The sequence below is a fragment of the Aphelocoma coerulescens genome, chromosome 26 (assembly GCF_041296385.1).
Source record: "Aphelocoma coerulescens isolate FSJ_1873_10779 chromosome 26, UR_Acoe_1.0, whole genome shotgun sequence".
Taxonomy (NCBI): domain Eukaryota; kingdom Metazoa; phylum Chordata; class Aves; order Passeriformes; family Corvidae; genus Aphelocoma; species Aphelocoma coerulescens.
This window is the reverse complement of record NC_091039.1, coordinates 5,024,332-5,041,621: the sequence shown is the minus strand read 5'-3', so window position 1 is coordinate 5,041,621 and position 17,290 is coordinate 5,024,332. Positions and strand designations below refer to the sequence as shown.

General features: G+C 51.2%; 2 protein-coding genes across 9 annotated transcripts; one reads left to right on the top strand and one right to left on the bottom strand.

The window, feature by feature from the left end:
- Positions 1 to 185: 185 nt before the first annotated feature.
- NFYA (nuclear transcription factor Y subunit alpha) lies at positions 186 to 13,261 on the bottom strand. 8 transcript variants are annotated; one of them, XM_068995633.1, is made up of 10 exons: positions 13,125 to 13,261; positions 10,766 to 10,853; positions 9,138 to 9,221; positions 6,510 to 6,656; positions 5,083 to 5,214; positions 4,323 to 4,428; positions 3,730 to 3,896; positions 2,466 to 2,639; positions 1,031 to 1,132; positions 186 to 270 (listed from the first exon to the last, which is right to left on the bottom strand). In XM_068995633.1, the coding sequence occupies exons 2-10, from the start codon at positions 10,838 to 10,840 to the stop codon at positions 217 to 219; spliced, it is 1,041 nt and encodes a 346-aa protein (XP_068851734.1). In that variant the 5' UTR covers positions 10,841 to 10,853; positions 13,125 to 13,261; the 3' UTR covers positions 186 to 216. The 8 variants fall into 8 exon arrangements, with proteins under 8 accessions (XP_068851734.1, XP_068851736.1, XP_068851738.1 ...); XM_068995635.1 differs by having other exon boundaries at positions 9,141 to 9,221; XM_068995637.1 differs by having other exon boundaries at positions 3,730 to 3,878; positions 13,125 to 13,260.
- Positions 13,262 to 14,034: 773 nt separating this feature from the next.
- Positions 14,035 to 17,193, top strand: OARD1 (O-acyl-ADP-ribose deacylase 1). The gene is made up of 6 exons (XM_068995726.1): positions 14,035 to 14,143; positions 14,452 to 14,519; positions 15,185 to 15,329; positions 15,438 to 15,496; positions 16,179 to 16,291; positions 16,576 to 17,193. Exons 1-6 carry the CDS (start codon positions 14,068 to 14,070, stop codon positions 16,676 to 16,678), a joined length of 564 nt encoding a protein of 187 aa, XP_068851827.1. The 5' UTR covers positions 14,035 to 14,067; the 3' UTR covers positions 16,679 to 17,193.
- Positions 17,194 to 17,290: the final 97 nt, after the last annotated feature.

Genomic DNA, 17,290 nt, shown 5'->3' with positions numbered 1-17,290 from the left:
GGATCAGGAGAGGGCACCAAGAAGTTTGAAAGGTTCTGTTTGTAGAATTGAAACCTCAAGCACCTCCTCAACACGTGGTGTTTGCTCTGTGGAAAAGGACAGGCTGTGACATGGAGATTGTCCCACTCCAGGATTCACTGGACACTCTGGGCAGGCAGGACAGGCTGGCAGGAGGGATGGGAATTCCCTTCAGGTGTTTTTCCCTGGAAGCAGGGGTTAGGAGACCCTGATCATCTGTGTCATCGCCTCTTCGTTGGTTTGAGTTGGATCCTGCAGGCACAAAATGTTGGAAATTCCACATTTTTCCATGAAGCAGAGAGAACCACACACAACAATGGAGGGAGGAGACACTCCTGCCCTTCCCTTGATCTCCAAAAATGTCCTATTTTTCCTGGGTTTTACAGGCCAGTGTAAGAGACTGAGACACAAAAATCCTAATACTTCCCAGGAATGTGTTGTTTCTGGTATTTAGGAAGACCTAGGACTGGTCTGACACTTAGGAATGACTTTCCTCAAAGTAAGAAATACTCCCTGAAGGCACAGAACTGCTCTAAAGCACTGAGCAACAACAGAACCCGTTCATTCTACTCCATTGTGTCCCTTCCTTTGAAAAATGCCTTGCACTTCTTATGCAAATCAATATGCAGCTAAGAATTAGATATTCCCATCTTTTAATTCCCATCAGATGTAAAGATAAGGTGTCTCTACCTTTCATTCATGTCCTGAAAGAACATGCCACGACCCAACCAGATAGGTTGTTTTACAAACAAAGAACGTTTGTGTGCATTTATCCTACAAACCACAAAGTGAACACACTTCTCCTCCACATTATTGTCATTTAATTCCTCAGGGCAAACATCCCTTGCTCTCCACAAGCAGCGACAGGAGGTTTTTTTTCCAACACTTGGAATAAATTTAAAGGCAGGGAGGACCAAGTGTCAGCAGCCAAGCCCAAAAACTCAACCAAGGCAGCACAGACACCTCTGATGTGTGTCCTGAAGGGCTGAAATTTGCCCCAAACCCCACTCACCTGCATGTGAGGGCTGTCCTTTTCCTTGGGGGAGAAGAAGCGGCCTCCCTCTCCCCGTTTCCTGGCCATGGCGTGCCGGTGCCGGGACTCGTGCAGGTATTTCTGCAGTGAGGGAAGGAGCAGGTGAGGGAGCAGCCACTCCTTCCAGTCACTGCCTCCCCAGGGGAAATTCCCAGTCCCCATCCATCCCCCTGCCCCATTCTTCCCAGTCACTGCCTCCCCAGGGGAAATTCCCAGTCCCCATCCACCCCCCTGCCCCACTCCTTCCAGTCACTGCTTCCCAGGGGAAATTCCCAGTCCCCATCCATCCCCCTGCCCCATTCTTCCCAGTCACTGCCTCCCCAGGGGAAATTCCCAGTCCCCATCCATCCCCCTGCCCCACTTCTTTCAGTCACTGCTTCCCAGGGGAAATTCCCAGTCCCCATCCATCCCCCTGCCCCATTCCCTCCAGTCACTGCTTCCCAGATTCCCAGTCCCCATCCACCCCCCTGCCCCACTCCCTCCAGTCACTGCTTCCCAGGGGAAATTCCCAGTCCCCATCCATCCCCCTGCCCCACTCCTTCCAGTCACTGCTTCCCAGATTCCCAGTCCCCATCCATCCCCCTGCCCCACTTCTTCCCAGTCACTGCTTCCCCAGAGGAAATTCCCAGTCCCCATCCATCCCCCTGCCCCACTTCTTTCAGTCACTGCCTCCCCAGGGGAAATTCCCAGTCCCCATCCATCCCCCTGCCCCATTCCCTCCAGTCACTGCTTCCCAGATTCCCAGTCCCCATCCACCCCCCTGCCCCACTCCCTCCAGTCACTGCTTCCCAGGGGAAATTCCCAGTCCCCATCCATCCCCCTGCCCCACTCCTTCCAGTCACTGCTTCCCAGATTCCCAGTCCCCATCCATCCCCCTGCCCCACTTCTTCCCAGTCACTGCTTCCCCAGAGGAAATTCCCAGTCCCCATCCATCCCCCTGCCCCACTTCTTTCAGTCACTGCTCCCCAGGGGAAATTCCCAGTCCCCATCCATCTCCCTGCCCCATTCTTCCCAGTCACTGCCTCCCCAGGGGAAATTCCCAGTCCCCATCCATCCCCCTGCCCCATTCTTCCCAGTCACTGCTTCCCAGATTCCCAGTCCCCATCCATCCCCCTGCCCCACTCCTTCCAGTCACTGCTTCCCAGATTCCCAGTCCCCATCCATCCCCCTGCCCCACAGACACCTGTCGTGCTGACAGTCAGTGCAGGCTCACACACAGCTCCAGACACTCCCAAAAACACCCAAAGGAAGCAGAACTGGCCCCAAAGGACTTAAAAAATTTACTCTGATGTAGCTCATGAACAACAAAAGCATCCTAAAACCGAGGAACACTCAGATTCTAATCCTCATTTCCCAGCCCAGGTGGGATTCTGTGCCTTTCTCACCCTGTGTTAGACCCGAGTTTTATTCTCACCCTTCTCTCTTTGGGGATTTTTCCCTCTGCTTCCAGCTTTGCCCGTGCCTGCCTCCTCTTCAGGATGCGGTGGTACTGCTTGGCATTGACATAGAGGGGCTCCTCTTCGAGCATCTCTGCTCCAGGCAAAGGGATCCTCTGGATGGCTGGGACTGAGCCAGCTCCAGGCACCATCTGGATGGAGAAGGAGGGCTTAGTTCAGAGAAGGTGGGTTTAGTCCTTGCAGCTCAGCACACAAACTGAACACAAAAATGCCATTAAAAACCTAAATATTAAAATGGAAAGTGGGTTTTGCTCAGGTAATGCAGCCACTTAAATGAAGAGGAGCAATAAAGCTGTTCTCAAACTGCAGAACCAATTTAAACAATCAATTCCTTGTCAGTCCTGCTGGGTTTTTCTGATGAAGGTAAAATTTCAATACAATCCCATGACTGTGCTGCTGCTTCTTGGACAACTAAACAAACAGGACATGGCTGGTGCTTCTCTTTCTTTTGGGTTATCTCTTACTTCAATTATTTCATTTCAGAGCATTTCTAAGCCAACATCACAGAGCTGCTGACATCTAGTGGGGACCAACAACATTCCAGTCCAAGGGCCTCACACTACAAAGAAACAGGAATTGGCAAGAAAAACCTCTGTAAGTGATGGAAACAAATCCTAAGGGATCCTCAAGAAAACCAGTAGTGACTCAAGCTATTGAAACCTTTGCTCATCAGTTCACAGCTCAGTTTGAATTCCAGTTTTTAGATTTCTGAGCTGCTGTGGGAGAGAAGAAGTACAGAACACACAGATCACAGCAGGATCCAGGTCTTTGAAGCTGAAAATTTGTAATTTTTAAACTTTAAACTAATGGAACTTACAGAAAAGACTGAGCATATTAAGGTGACCTGAATCTCAGACAAGAGTTTATCAGAGAATCAGGGAATCACAGGATGGTTTGGGTTGGAAGGATCTTAAGGATCACCCAGTTCCAACCTTCTGCCATGGGCAGGGGACACTTTCCACCATCCCAGGTGCTCCAACCTGGCCTTGGACACTTCCAGGGATCCAGGGGCAGCCACAGCTTCTCTGGGCACCCTGTGCCAGCCCCTCCCCACCCTCCAAGGAGAAATTCCTTCCCAATATCCCACCTAACCCTGCCCTCCTTCAACTTAAAGCCACTCCCCACTGTCCTATCCCTACCCTTGTGAAAATCCTGCTAGATTTGAGTACAGACACCTTAAAGCTCAGCCTCCAAAGGCAGCAGTGGGAATTTCACACCTACCATGACCATTCCCCCTGAATTGACCACGTTCCCAGCCACTGGCAGTGTCACCGTGACCGTCCCCTGGCCACTGCTGGTGGTGTTGGTGTTGGCTCCAGTTTGGACAATCTGGGCTCCAGCCAGGCTGGCTGCTGGAATGGTGATCATGCCTGTAACAGGGACTGTAACTTTAAGGAAGGAGAAAACAAAAGGAAAAGAAAGAAAAAAAAAAAAAGAAAAGAACAAAAAAAAAAAAAACCAAACGAAACAAAAACACGCACACAAAAAGAAGGGAACAGCATTAGTCCCACTTCTGTGTTTTACTCATTCATCCTTCCAGAACATGCAGAGAGGGAGGAAAAGCGTTCAAGTGAGGGATTAAATTCCATCAGAACTCCTGGTTTTTGCATTTGTAACCTCACTGTGAGTAACCATGCACTCTTGAGGTGGAAAAGCAAAAATAAGGGTTTCTATTCTATCAGCCCTTGCCAGAGACAAGGAGATTTTCTGTTTCTGGGGGAAGAACCCCAGAGTGAATTCCTGCAGAACACAAGCACCTAAATAAATCAAAAGCCTTCTCAAAGAGGTATCCTGGCTCCTCCCAGCCCTCCTACCTTGCTGCAGGATGGTGCCATCAGCATTCACGGGCTGGTACACGATGGTCTGGCCCTCAGCAGCCTGGGCAACCTGCTGGCCTTGCACTGCTATCTGCTGCTGGGTCTGAACAAAACAAAGAGCACAAGAACGTTACAAATTGCTTCTTTTTTCCAGTGTTTACAATTCCTGAATGAACACATGGTGCTTGAGGTGTTCCAGGTGTCTATTTCTGTTGCCTCATTAGCAGCAGTAAGAAATAGGCTGGAGCACAGACCAAATAACTGGAGATCAAACACCTGAAGCACATGTAAGATGCTTTTTCTAACAGTTCAATAACGAAAAAAAACAAATTCTAGGTTTCCTGTCTCACTATGAAGATGTGAAAGGAGGAACTATTCTGCTCAGAAATTTAATTTTGGCCCTAACCAAAAGCATCAGCAGAAACCCCAGGTGTGACTGGACTACTGCACACGATGGCCCAAGTATGGAATTAGCAATGCTTCATGTTTTCAAAATTCAACAAAGAGACAAAAACAACCACGAACCAATAAAATACAGAAACACGATGGAGAAAAACATGCAATCTAATTATTCTGCCCCAGAGTCATGTATGAAACACTACAAAAACATGACACTCAAGTTCTCCTCAATATTAATAATTCCTTTTTTTTTTTTTTTTGGCCTTTTTTTTTTTTTTACTTAACCACATCTTAAGTCATTTGTCAAGTTTCTCTTCCTGTTCCTCTGCAGAAAAGCCTTTCATGCTGGTGCAGTTACCTGTGTCTGGCCAGCAGTAACTGCAGTCTGGGGCTGCTGTATAATGATCTGCTGGGTCTGGCCCTGCTGCCCCTGTACCTGCACAGCCTGCCCACCTTGAATCTGAATCTGACCTGGCTGGACCAACTGAATCTGTGGAAGAAAGAGTCAGAAAGGAACATTAACTATGCCTCTGATTTCTCCCTCCTCGGCCTCAGCATGACCAAGTCATCTCTGAGGGTGATTTACTGTTGCACAGAAAAAGAAAGCAGCGAGTCTTCTCTTTTTCCAGTTGAAAATGAGGAGTTTTAATGGATTGCTCCCTGTGACACAGCAGCCCAGCCACACAGGGACCAACGTGCTGTGTCACCTGCAGCTCTGCACTGCTTACACAAGAAATCACTCAGGAGAAATCAGTGATTCACATGGCACTGGGAACCAATAGTCAGGTGGAAGAAGAGGAGGACTAAGATTGAAGACATCTGTGGGGTGTTAATTATCCAGCACTCTGAAGTAGTTCTGGGATATATAAAGTTGTCCTCAGCTTTGCAGAGTCTTTCCACCACTGTGGAATGTTCTTAGATTAAAAAAAGAAGAGCTGGAATATGGTTTGGAGTTTGTGTTTAAAAACACAGTTATGGGTTTTCCTCCAACAACCAGACTGAGAAGAACCTCATAAAAATACAGTGGTTTTCAACAACGGAAATTTTAAATAAACCTCTCAAAACACCAAGACATCATTTGCCTTCCTGGACTGTGCTGGGTTCCTAAATACCATCCTAAATCACCAGGACACTTTCATTATGCCATGGTTACAGTTCTTCCCTTTGCTTTTGAGGAACACTTTGACCACCTCTTTAAATTTACCAACTGTCTTTTAAACAGATGATTACTTCCCAAAAAAATCCATCTTCTGTACCTCCTTCACTATTGCCTTCTGTGCAACAGGAATGTTTACATTCCCCTTCAGCCATCACATATTAGACAGGCTCAAGCACAAATTATTTTCAAGAAGCTTTCTTAAATAATTTTTTTTTTAAATCCTCTTTCTGAGCCATAAGTTGAACAGGCACCAGATCCCCTACTACACTGCAAGGGCCAGATAAAATATCCCAACCAACAAAAATCCTGGTCTAGGGGAAGGTATCCTGCCTGTGCCAGGGGGGTGCCAACTGAATGAGCTTTAAGATCTCATCCAACCCAAACCATTCCATGATGAAAACCCCCAAACCAACCCAGCTGTGTTTCAGTGGTTTTTAATCCAAAAAGTTTGCACCAGGCCATAGAACATAAAAACTGAGTTCATAAAAGACTTTCACTCATTCCCACCACTCCAGAGCCACAAAGCACCGCCTCTGCCTGGTTTTAGGGTGCTGAGCAGAGCCTGTGTGGCAGTGGGAGCATCCCAGAGTATCCCCAGGCTGTGCAGTGCCCCCGGGGTGTCTCACCTGCTGCAGCCCCTGCGTGCCAGACACCGGGACCTGCATGATGGTCTGGCCCTGGCCCCCAGGCACGGCCTGCACCATGATGGGCTGGCCCGTGGAGGTGATGAGCTGTCCCCCGCTCACCTGCACCATCAGCGGCTGCCCCTGCACCTGCGAACGAGGCAACAACAAGGCAACAATGAAACCCCTGCCAGAGCAGCCCCAGTGCTCAGCTGGGCTCCTGTGGGGGCACAGGAACTGAGAAACGGGCACTGAGCTGCTTCAAACCAGCTCTGGGCTCCAGGATGTGCTATGGATTTAGGAAATGATCTGCTTTTCTTGCAGTCTAGCTGTTACAAAGCATGAAAACCGCGTTTTCCAGCCACAAGAACGACCTTCATGCACAGCCCACGAGCAAAGTGGAATAAAAAACTTCATTATTCACCTCACAATTACTGATTTTTAATTGGGGTTCCTACTGAGAGAGCTCTGTTCTGACAGGGAGGTTCAGCTCTCCCCAATTTCATGCCTACAACGTTTCCATTTTCTATCTGACACGGAGCATGAGATGTGCTGAGAGAAACTCTCCATGATTATTGAGGGAAACTGTAACTGGAGCAACACAAAATGGAGTTCAGGGAGGAAAAGTGAAAGTGGATGAGCAGCAGCCACTTTTGGGCCCAAAAAGGCGTAGAGTGGATTTATAATAGCAAAATATAAAGTATAAAGTATAAAGTATAAAATATAAAGTTAAAATATAAAGTTAAAATATAAAGTTAAAATATAAAGTTAAAATATAAAGTTAAAATATAAAGTTAAAATATAAAGTTTATATATAAAGTATAAAATATAAAGTATAAAGTACAAAATAATAAAATATAAAGTATATAAAATATAATATATAAAATATATAAAATATAAAATATAAAATATATAAAATATAAAATATATAAAATATAAAATATATAAAATATAAAATATATAAAATATAAAATATATAAAATATAAAATATATAAAATATAAAATATATAAAATATAAAATATATAAAATATAAGTGTGAGGGTGGTGAGGCCCTGGCACAGGTTTCCCAGAGAAGCTGTGGCTGTCCCATCCCTGGAAGTGTTCAAGGCCAAGCTGCACAGGGCTTGGAGCAACCTGGGATAGTGGAAGGTGTTGGGGTTGGAACTGCATGAGGTTTAAGGTCCCTTCCCAGCCAAACCAGTCTGGGATTCTGTGGTAACTTTGGTTTGAGAGTCTCCAGACTCTTGGACCCAAGAGTTCTTCATCTCTGGTCACTGGGAAAAAGGCCCATGAAAAGGAAAATGAAGGGAAAACCTCTCTGTTTGAACTCCCTCACCTGCCAAGTCCCCAAATTGCCCAAATGCATCTTGTAAAATGCTCTACCTCCACAGCCTAAATGCAAAATGAGTCTCATGAACTAGGGAAGCACAAAATCTGATTTGTTTAGGGATAAGTACAACACAACGTGGTAAAGTCACTGCGTTCCTGGGTTTCACACCCCCATGGGATGAGGAACCAAATCCTGCAGGGAGCAACCAACTGTGGTTAACACGTGGAATTTGACTTTCTGGGTCAGCACTCTGTCCCTCAGCCTGTCCATCTCCCATCCAAAGCCCTCAGCCCCTGGGCTGGATCACACAGGGAGGAGCATGCTCAGGTCAGCACAGAGAAGCACAGGCAGCAGCACAATATCCAAGAAGCAGAAAGGAAAATAAGACATTCCAGGATTTTTGTTAATGAATTAGAGGCAAGCCAAAATAGGAAAAAAAAAAAAACAAAAAAAGGGTGGGGACAACATAACAACAACCAGAGGCCCCAGTGAGCCCAGCAATCCAAGTCAGGCAGCGTTTGAGATTTGAACTCTGAACATAAAAAATGCTGTGTTAACTTTGCACCTGGCAGGGCCATTCCAGCCCCTTGGAATCATCCTGCTCTGAGGAATTACAAACCAAACAAAACCAAAATACCGAGTGCAAAAGTGCTACAGTTGCCCAGGGTCTGTCAATTGCTCTAAAAAGGGCTCCTGGAAAGCCTGGCTGAGTTAAGTGGAGGCTGCAAGACAGGAAATACCTCACACTGAAACAAGTGATTCCTTCCAGTCTGGGATGTATTCGCTGTCTGGATTCACATGGCTCCTGGGTTTCCCTGTGTTGTTCACAGGTAAGTAAGAAATTGGATCTCTCAGTGCCACAGAGGCCAATATTGTCCCCCAGGTGCCCTTTTAGTCACAGGTGAGAAGGTTCCACTGCTCAAGCTCAGGCTCCCCCAGCACCTCTGTCTGTCTCATGCAGTGAAGGCAGAGCCCTCCTCAGGAAGGAGCTCAGAAACTTCATTTCCTTGGAATTACAGGAAATCTTTGGGGTTTACCCTGACTGTTACTTCCTCATTTTGGTGTTTTTAACTTTGAAGTCGCATTGAACCACAATTCCTTTCCAGAATTCCTGGCAGGCACCTGGGACCTCAGGAACAGCTCCAATCCCATGGCAAACCCTACAGCCAGCACCCAGCACAGATTCCTGCTCCACATCCCCCTGCTCCTCCTGGAAACCCTGGGAAAAACACAGCATTAGATATGTGGTGCTGGGGAGGGTCATGCAGTGCTCAGAAACACAATCAGAGAGGTCACCACTACCTGGAGGGTCTGGACTTGCTGGCCTGAGGCCGATGCCACCTGGGCCTCAGTCTGCAGCTGGACAGCTGTGACACCTCCCTGCTGCAGGGAACAGGAACAGGGAGAGCTTGAAACATGGAAATGCACAGCTCTGACACCACACAACACACTGCTGGGACAGGGGGGTTGGGGTTCATACACACTGCTCCAGAACACGAGGAATGGGAATTCTAGCAAACCTAAGGATGGAGTTCCCCGGAGCTGCACGTGGCACTGCAAGGCTTCAACATCCCAACTCGCAGGGAACAGGAGGGATCATTTTGCAGGATTTAAAGCTCCGTTTCAGGGTTTTAGTCTGCTCACTGGCCAGGTTTGTCACTGTGAAGGGTTGCAGATTTTGGTCCCTCTGGTTTGTCACGACAAAGCCCTTCCTGCAGCACAGTCTGAGCTCATCTCTGCCGCCCCTGTGTCGCTGCCTGCCCACCAGTGACCCTGAGGGACAGTCTGGAGAGGCTGCAGGAGCAGCTGGAGCTAAAAGCCTTTTCTATCTTTAGCCTCTTTGCTAAGAGGCCCAAAATACTCCCTGTAACTGTGTTAGCATGGGGAGATGAAGGACAGCTCCCTCCCAAGTGCTGCAACAGCCTGGTAAAACAACTTATTTTAGAAAAATGTTTCATGTCACACACAGGCTTTAAGAGCCTGTACTGAAAACCAAAGCCAAGGGATTGTATTGTCTCCTTTTTACCTAGAAATTGTCAATAAACCAAATACATCTTTGGTTATGTGCTGCAAACAGGTATTTCGGGTAATGCTTAATATAAAATGTTTTAATCTCAAGTGCAATCTTGTTCTGGCTGAAAAAGTCAACTTCAGCTAAACCCAGTGGAAGGATTTGGTCCCTGCTGAGGCCAATGCAAAAGCAGATCTCCCTGAAAACAGGATCCAGTGGCTCAGCCCTTTGCATGACAAACCACCAAACCCTTCTTGCCTTGAACTAGAACAGAAGATGCAGCAAAAATCCAGCAGCAGCTGAAAATTCATCCCTAAATCTGCATACGGAAAGCTTAACAGTAAAAAGCAATCATCCCATAAAACTCAGCCCTGATATTTCACACACTGAAACAAGACCTGCTTTGTGGGAAGGATGAATTCACCCCAAGCTACATGGCTAATCCTGTTCTGAGTGCTTGTTTTGCTCCACCTGTAGTTCTGAAACAAAGAATCTCAGTAAACGTTCATTTGAGAAAGCTGGAGGAAACATCTGTGGGCTTGAACAAAACCTATTTTAATTTTGGGGGAACTGTTCTTGTGGACAATTGATGGTTTCTGTTAATATTCTGTTTCCTCCATTTCCAGAGATGTGTTCATATATTCTTATACATTTTTATATTTTACTTTCCCCATGTCACTAGCAGTTTACAAACTCCCTGCTACACTGAAATTTGGTCACTTCCACACCTGCAATTTCATTTCATAAGAAGCATATTTTAAAAAAACACATTTACCCTGACTTCCAGGCAGGTGACATCAGTGCCCAGGTGACAGAAGTCAGGTGAACAGGTGCCCAGGAAGGATCAGGAAACCCCTCAGTGCTGCTGTGCCCCTCTGAGGGGTGCAAAGGGGTCCCAAATTCCCACATTCCGTACCTGCTGCTGGATCTGCCCGGCCTGCACCACGATCTGCTCCGTGGAGCTGCTGCTGTTGGTCGTGTACTGCTCCATGGTGCCTCAGCCCCTGGCAAGACAAGGCAAAACTCAGGTGATCACTGTCCCAAGGTTCAGGAATTCCCGTTCTCCCTCAGGAGCTGCAAAGCCAAGCAAAGCAGGAGCTGCCCCCAGGACAGATCTCTCCATCTCAGCAACGAACAGAGGTGCCACATCCAACCCCAGTGAGCAGCAAAACCACCTCAGTTCTGTCCCACACTTCAGGGACTCCACCAGTTCTGAGTCTGCACATCCTGGGCTCCAGCCAGGTGCCCACACAAGGGAGTGTCACTGCTGGAAAACCTCAGGAAATGCAACCTTTGGGTGTGAAACCAAACAGCTCTTCAAGAATTCAGCAGAGCTGTGAAGCCTTCTCTCCTTCCCCCACTACACACCACGCTCTCCTCGTGTTTCTTCCCTCTCCTCCTACTCTCATGGAATGGTTTGGGTGGGAAGGGACATTAAAGCTCATCCAGTGACACCTCCCACTATCCCAGGCTGCTCCAAGCCCCGTCCAACCTGGCCTTGGGCACTGCCAGGGATCCAGGGGCAGCCACAGCTTCTCTGAGCACCCTGTGCCAGGGCCTGCCCACCCTCACAGGGACAAATTTCTTCTTTAAAGAAGCATTTATACACTCAAATACGTCCTTCATGTATTTTGGGAACCACCAACAGATTTGCCAGCACCTCCATCCTCTTGCTGCCTCTCTCTCATTCGCTGGCCCTTTCCCTGCACACTTCAACACCGCTGTGGTGAAATAAAACACCTCTTCCCTGCCATGGCTTCTCTCCTCACCGGCCCAACAAGGGCAGAATTCCTACTGCAGTGAGGTGTTTGATTTATGTCACGACTGAACAAGTCCCTGCCACATTGGTGAAAGAAAGCACAGCCTGGAACTTGAATTTTCCAAGTCTAAAGCAACGAAACCTCAGGGTCCGTCAATTTTTCAGGGAATGCTGACAGGATGAAGTCACAGACTCTCTCTGTACCAGCTGCTGTGGTTACTGCTGCTGCTTGAGCGCCATCCTTTGCCCATTTACTGACACTTTTTCACAGCCAGAATAAAAGATAAATATTCTTTCTGAAGATGCTGCTGTCTGCTTCATTTCAATTTTGCACTGGATACTTCCATTTCTGCCTTAAACTAAAATCTTTAATTAAAACATTACCAGTTCTGTAATCCCAACACTGCACCAGCTGCCTGAAGTTCTGGACAAGGCTCTACCAGCGCTGGATCCACACCCTCCAAGGGATTATCTCATCCCCTTCATTATCCAGAGTATCCAAGTTAAATATTAAAGATCAGGGATCGATCAATGGCAGAGAACGGCAGCTCCTCCCCCAGTGAGCTCACGGGCAGCTCCTCCTCAGCGGGGAATGCTCTGGTAAAGAGGGACTGTCCCAGTTTCAGCAGCAGATATTCATATAGACTATATATATATATGTAACAAATATCCTGAGTTGTAAGGGACCCGTTAAGGATCATTAAACTCCTAGTTCTGCACACGACAGCCCCAATAAATATATACAAATATATGTATGAGGCCATGGAAGCTACACCAGGACGTTTCCTCAACAACCAACCCACACCAAGAGCGAACCAGTGCCATGAGCAGTCCGAGAGCTCCAAAGCATCATTTTAACCGTGTCACAGCCCGGAGCAGAGCTCCTGAACGGGCAGGAGTTTCCAGGGCAGAGCCTGTGGCGCTCCCGTGGGATCCCAGCGCTCCAAGGACACCGCGGATCCGCACGCCCACACCCAGGCCGGGATTTCACACGAGCGGCGCGGAGGGGGCGGCCTGAGCACGACATGCGGAGCGCAGGTTCAGCTCGCGGCTCTTTGCGGAGGCCAGCGATGACCCGGGGCTGCTGTCTCAGTGCGGGAAGCCCCGGCCCGGGGGGGTCCCTCGGTGCGCTCGAGCCCCTCGCTGCCCCAAGGGCCGGCCCTGCTGCCGGAGCACCGCGTGCCCGCACATCAGGGGAGGCGGCACCGGAACGGGCAGCCTGGGGCCAGCGGGGAGGCTCCCGGGGAGGGCGGGGCACCGCGGGCTCCAGGCTCCGCCGGGGGAGGAGGCCGGGCTCCGCTGCGGCGCTGGGCCCCGCGCCCCCGGCCCAGCCGCGGACCACCCGATCCCGCTCGGCTCGCGGCTCGCAGCGCTGCTCGGCCCCGCGCCCCCGGTTCCCCCGCGGCCCCAGCGCGGCCGAGCCCGGCCCGGCCCCGGTTCCCCCCTCAGCCCCTGAGTGGCCGCGGCCCCGCCAATCCCGGCGCGCGGGGGCTCCATATTGGCCGCTCGCGCTCACCGTGCCGCGCTGCCCGGTCCGCGCCCCGCGCTGATTGGCTCCGCCGCGGGGCCCCGAAGCCCAATCAGCGCCCGCACTCGCCCGCCGCGCAAAATGGCGCCCAACCGCGGACAAAGGGGGCGAGGGGCGGGGCCCCGCCCGGCCGCGGCCGCCCAACCGCGCGCCTCGCCCCGCCCGCCGCCGCTGCGCCTGCGCGGGGGGCGGCGGCGCGCACGCGCGGGAGGGGCCCCGCGACAGTTCCCCCCCCCACCCCCGTCAGGCTCCGCCCACCGGCCCGGAATGTTCTGGACGGGGATCATAGAGAGGGTCCGCCCGCGCGGACAGAGCGGCGCGGCCGCCATGTTGTGTGGGGCTGGGCCGCCATGTTGTGTGGGGCTCGGCTGCCGTGTGTGGAGCGCGGCAGCCGTGTTGTGTGGGGCTGGGCCGCCATGTTGTGTGCGGCCGTATCGCCTTGGTGTGTGAGGCGATACCGCCGTGTTGTGTGGGGCGCGGCTGCCGTGTGTGGAGCGCGGCAGCCGTGTGGTGTGGGGCTGGGCCGCCATGCTGTGTGGGGCTGGGCCGCCATGTTGTGTGCGGCCACATCGCCTTAGTGTGTGAGGCGATACCGCCGTGTTGTGTGGGGCTGGGCCGCCATGCTGTGTGCGGCCACATCGCCTTGGTGTGTGAGGCGATACCGCCGTGTTGTGTGGGGCTGGGCCGCCATGCTCTGTGGGGCGCTGCCGCCGTGTTGTGTGCGGCCGTATCGCCTTGGTGTGTGAGGCGATACCGCCGTGTGGAATGAGGAGGATCCGCCAAATCCCCGTGAGACAGACCCGCCATTTCGCCGCCAGGCGGAGCCCCGAGGCAGCACCGCCAGTGTCCCGCTGAGGCGGACCCGCCGTGCCGGCTGAGGCGGGGCCGTGTGGCCGTGAGGCGGGGCCGTCCTTGCGGCGCGGCCGGAGCGATGTGGGCGGTGCTGGGCAGGCTCGGCGTGGCGCAGGCCGTGGGCCCGGCCCGGTTGATCGCTCTGCGCCCCGCGGGTGCGGCGGCCGAGGGGCCCTGAGGGGTGGGAGGAGGAGGAGGAGGAGGAGGCGGAGGAGGGTGATGATGGTGATGAGGATGAGGGCGGCAGCCTGGGGGTGCCCCTTGTGTGGTGACCCAGGGCTGGGGCCTCCTCCCGGGCTGGAGCTGTGGGCGCAGTGGGACCGGGTCAGGGGCACCGGCATCTTCAGGGGTGTTGTGTTTGTCCCGCTGTCACAGATCAATTAGACTTACCCTCGCCCCCTCTAACACACTCTTACTGCCTCCCTTAAGGTTCCTAATAATTGTTTTTCTCTCATCTTTCCAGCCGCAGGAGCCTTCTCAATACCCCACGTTACCATGGCCACCCACTTCTCCAAGGATCAGGAGGAGAGAGTGCGTAGGAAATGGGTTACATGGGATAATGTCTGTGCAAAGAGGCCTTCCCCTTACCACAGCCCCGACAGCACGGCACTGGCTGCATCCTGCAGCTTTTGGGAGCCAAGTGGCTGCCAGTGCTGAATTCCATGTGCTTTTTGTGTGTAGTGTAGTGTGGCAGATGCTGTGCAGCAGCACAGAGCTCGCCTGCCTGCCTGAACACCTCAGGACTGGTGCTGCTAGAGGGGTTTCACTGATCCAGCTGTACTCTCTGTCCCATAATTACCCTTTTAAGGTTTGATTTTGTAAGATTACCTGCTGAGCTGGCGCATGGTACTTATAAATGATCTTGTTGAGAAGGTGTAGTGGGTTTGTAATTCTGTGTATGGGGTGTGTAATTCTCTATATATTGGGTTTGTAATTCTCTGTAGTGGGTTCGTAATTCTCTATATTGGGTTTGTCATTCTGTGAGCCTGGTTTGTAATTTTGTGAATTTGGTTTGCAGTTCTGTCTCTGGGGCTTGTAATTCCACATGTGGGGTTTATAGCCCGTGTCAGCTCAAACACTTGCTCCCTGCACAGCAAACTCCAACTCTCCCCCTCTTGCTGCCCAGTTCCCAGTCACCAGAGCCCTGTGTGCCCAGGTGTGCTCTCTCAGGAGGTTTTGTTGCCTCTGCTCTGCAGATCAGGTGTGTGAAGGGGGACCTGTTCTCGTGCCCGGGCACGGACGCCCTGGCCCACTGCATCAGTGAGGATTGCCGCATGGGCGCCGGCATCGCCGTGCTCTTCAAGAAGAAGTTTGGAGGCGTCCAGGAGCTCCTGGATCAAAGTGAGTGGCGCCTGAAGGAGCTCCTGGCTTCCAGCAGGGAGGGTGTTGGAGCTGCTTGGGGTTATGGAGCGTGGCTGTTTTAAAAACTCCCTGATTTTTGTGCTTTAGAGAAGAAGATGGGGGAGGTGGCGGTTCTGCGGAGGGACGATCGGTACATTTACTACCTGGTAAGGGCTGGGGTGGCACTGGGACAGCTCCCTGGAGCTAAACTACATCACATAGCAGGCATTAATAGCTGTGGGGGTTTTGGTCATATTCATGGAATCATGGAATTACAGAATGCTTTGGGTGGGAAGGGACTTCAAAGCTCATCCTGGGCAGGGACACCTTCCACTATCCCAGGTTGCTCCAACCCTGTCCAGCCTGGCCTTGGACACTTCCAGGGATCCAGGGGAGGCCACAGCTGGGCACCCTGTGCCAGGGCCTGCCCACCCTCACAGGGAAGAATTCCTTCCCAGTATCCCATCTAGCCCTGCCCTCTGGCAGTGGGAAGCCATTCCCTTTGTCCTGTCACTCCAGGCCCTTTTAAAGAGTCTCTCTCCATCTTGTTGGCTCCCTTCAGGCACTGGAAGGGATTTCTGGAATGCTCCTCTCAGCAAGAGCTGTGAGATGTGTCCTCAAACATTGCCAAGCTGTTGTGTGCATCTGCATTTCACCTTTACTTGGACACAGCTGGCTGCTAAACTAGAGTGTTATAAGCTGTGAAATGGAGTTCTTTGTTCAAGTCCTTCCACAGAGGCAAGCCTGGGTGTGGAGTTTTGGGATATGTGTGTTTTGTAGCAGTATTTATAACAGTGGTTTGCAGTGGTCATGCCAGAGGCACAGCTGAGCTTTGCTGGTTTTCTGTAGATCACAAAGCAGAAGGTTTCTCACAAGCCCACCTATGAGAGCATGCAGAAGAGTTTGGAAGCCATGAAAGCTCACTGCCTGAACAACGGAGTCACCGACATCTCCATGCCCAGGTGAGGGGCTCAGGAACTGGGTGTTTGATTCCTAGGATGTCTGCAGGATGATCCCCTGCTGTGAAATAAGAATTCAAGTATCCACCTCTATCCAACTCCTCTGTTCAGTTGGGCAAATCTAATTTGCATTTCCCAGTGCATTTCAATCATAGCAAAGTGCATTTGAGTTGTTTCCTTGTTCTCCCTGTGAGCTGAGGCAGGGCCGCCTCAAACTGCAGCTGCTCCCAGGGCTGGGTGGGCACAGCACGAGGCCCCACAGCTGTTTTTGGTGCTTTGTCTTCCAGGATTGGATGTGGACTCGACGGCCTGCAGTGGGAAAAGGTGTCAGCCATCCTTGAGGAAGTGTTTGAGAACACTGACATCAAGATCACAGTTTACACGCTGTGAGCAGAAGAGTCAAAAAGCTCCATTTCCCCCAATTTTGGGAGCAGAACCTGTGAACTGACAAGGGGGAACCTGCGTGGGGAGCGCGTTCTGCATTCGGGTGTCACTCACTTGTGGGACAGCGACAGGGGCTTCCAGCAGCAACGAGCTCCAGAGAAGTTCATTTGGGCTGTTAATTAGCAGGAGGCGGCGGCGCTGTGGAAGCCCTCGGGGAGCTCCCAGTGTGTCCCTGCAGCCACCAGGTGTCACTGGGGCTCCACGCAGTGAAACGGAGCCGCTGCCTCTTGGGCGCTCGGGGTTTCTGTTCGGGTTGGTGCTGGCGAGCTGCCCCTCCCGCAGCCCTGGCACCTCTGCTTTGTTGTGTTTGCGATGTCCTGCCCGGCACTCGGGTCACTCGCCCGTTCTCACAGGTGTTCACGCTTTTAATTTCTCCCTTCTGGCCATAAATTGGGTTTGCTGAGATCGTGCTCACTCAGGATCATGCTGTGGTGTTCAATAAATAGTGCCCTGCTGTTGGATGGGTCCCTGTGGCTGTTCTGGGGACAGGCTGGGGTGTAATTACACCTGATGGGTGTGTTTTATACAGCAGCTGTATCATTTATAGTCTGCACAGCT

What these genes read in the sequence shown, in the direction of transcription:
- NFYA (XM_068995633.1), bottom strand. Translation starts at nt 10,840, where the DNA reads ATGGAGCAGTACACGACCAACAGCAGCAGCTCCACGGAGCAGATCGTG. An exon ending in TTACTGCTGGCCAGACACAG is followed by an intron (nt 4,429 to 5,082) that starts GTAACTGCACCA and finishes TGTTTTGTTCAG; the next exon opens with ACCCAGCAGCAGATAGCAGT. An exon ending in AAATCCCCAAAGAGAGAAGG is followed by an intron (nt 1,133 to 2,465) that starts GTGAGAATAAAA and finishes CCCTCACTGCAG; the next exon opens with AAATACCTGCACGAGTCCCG.
- OARD1 (XM_068995726.1), top strand. Translation starts at nt 14,068, where the DNA reads ATGTGGGCGGTGCTGGGCAGGCTCGGCGTGGCGCAGGCCGTGGGCCCG. An exon ending in CCAGGAGCTCCTGGATCAAA is followed by an intron (nt 15,330 to 15,437) that starts GTGAGTGGCGCC and finishes TTTGTGCTTTAG; the next exon opens with AGAAGAAGATGGGGGAGGTG. An exon ending in ACCGACATCTCCATGCCCAG is followed by an intron (nt 16,292 to 16,575) that starts GTGAGGGGCTCA and finishes TTTGTCTTCCAG; the next exon opens with GATTGGATGTGGACTCGACG.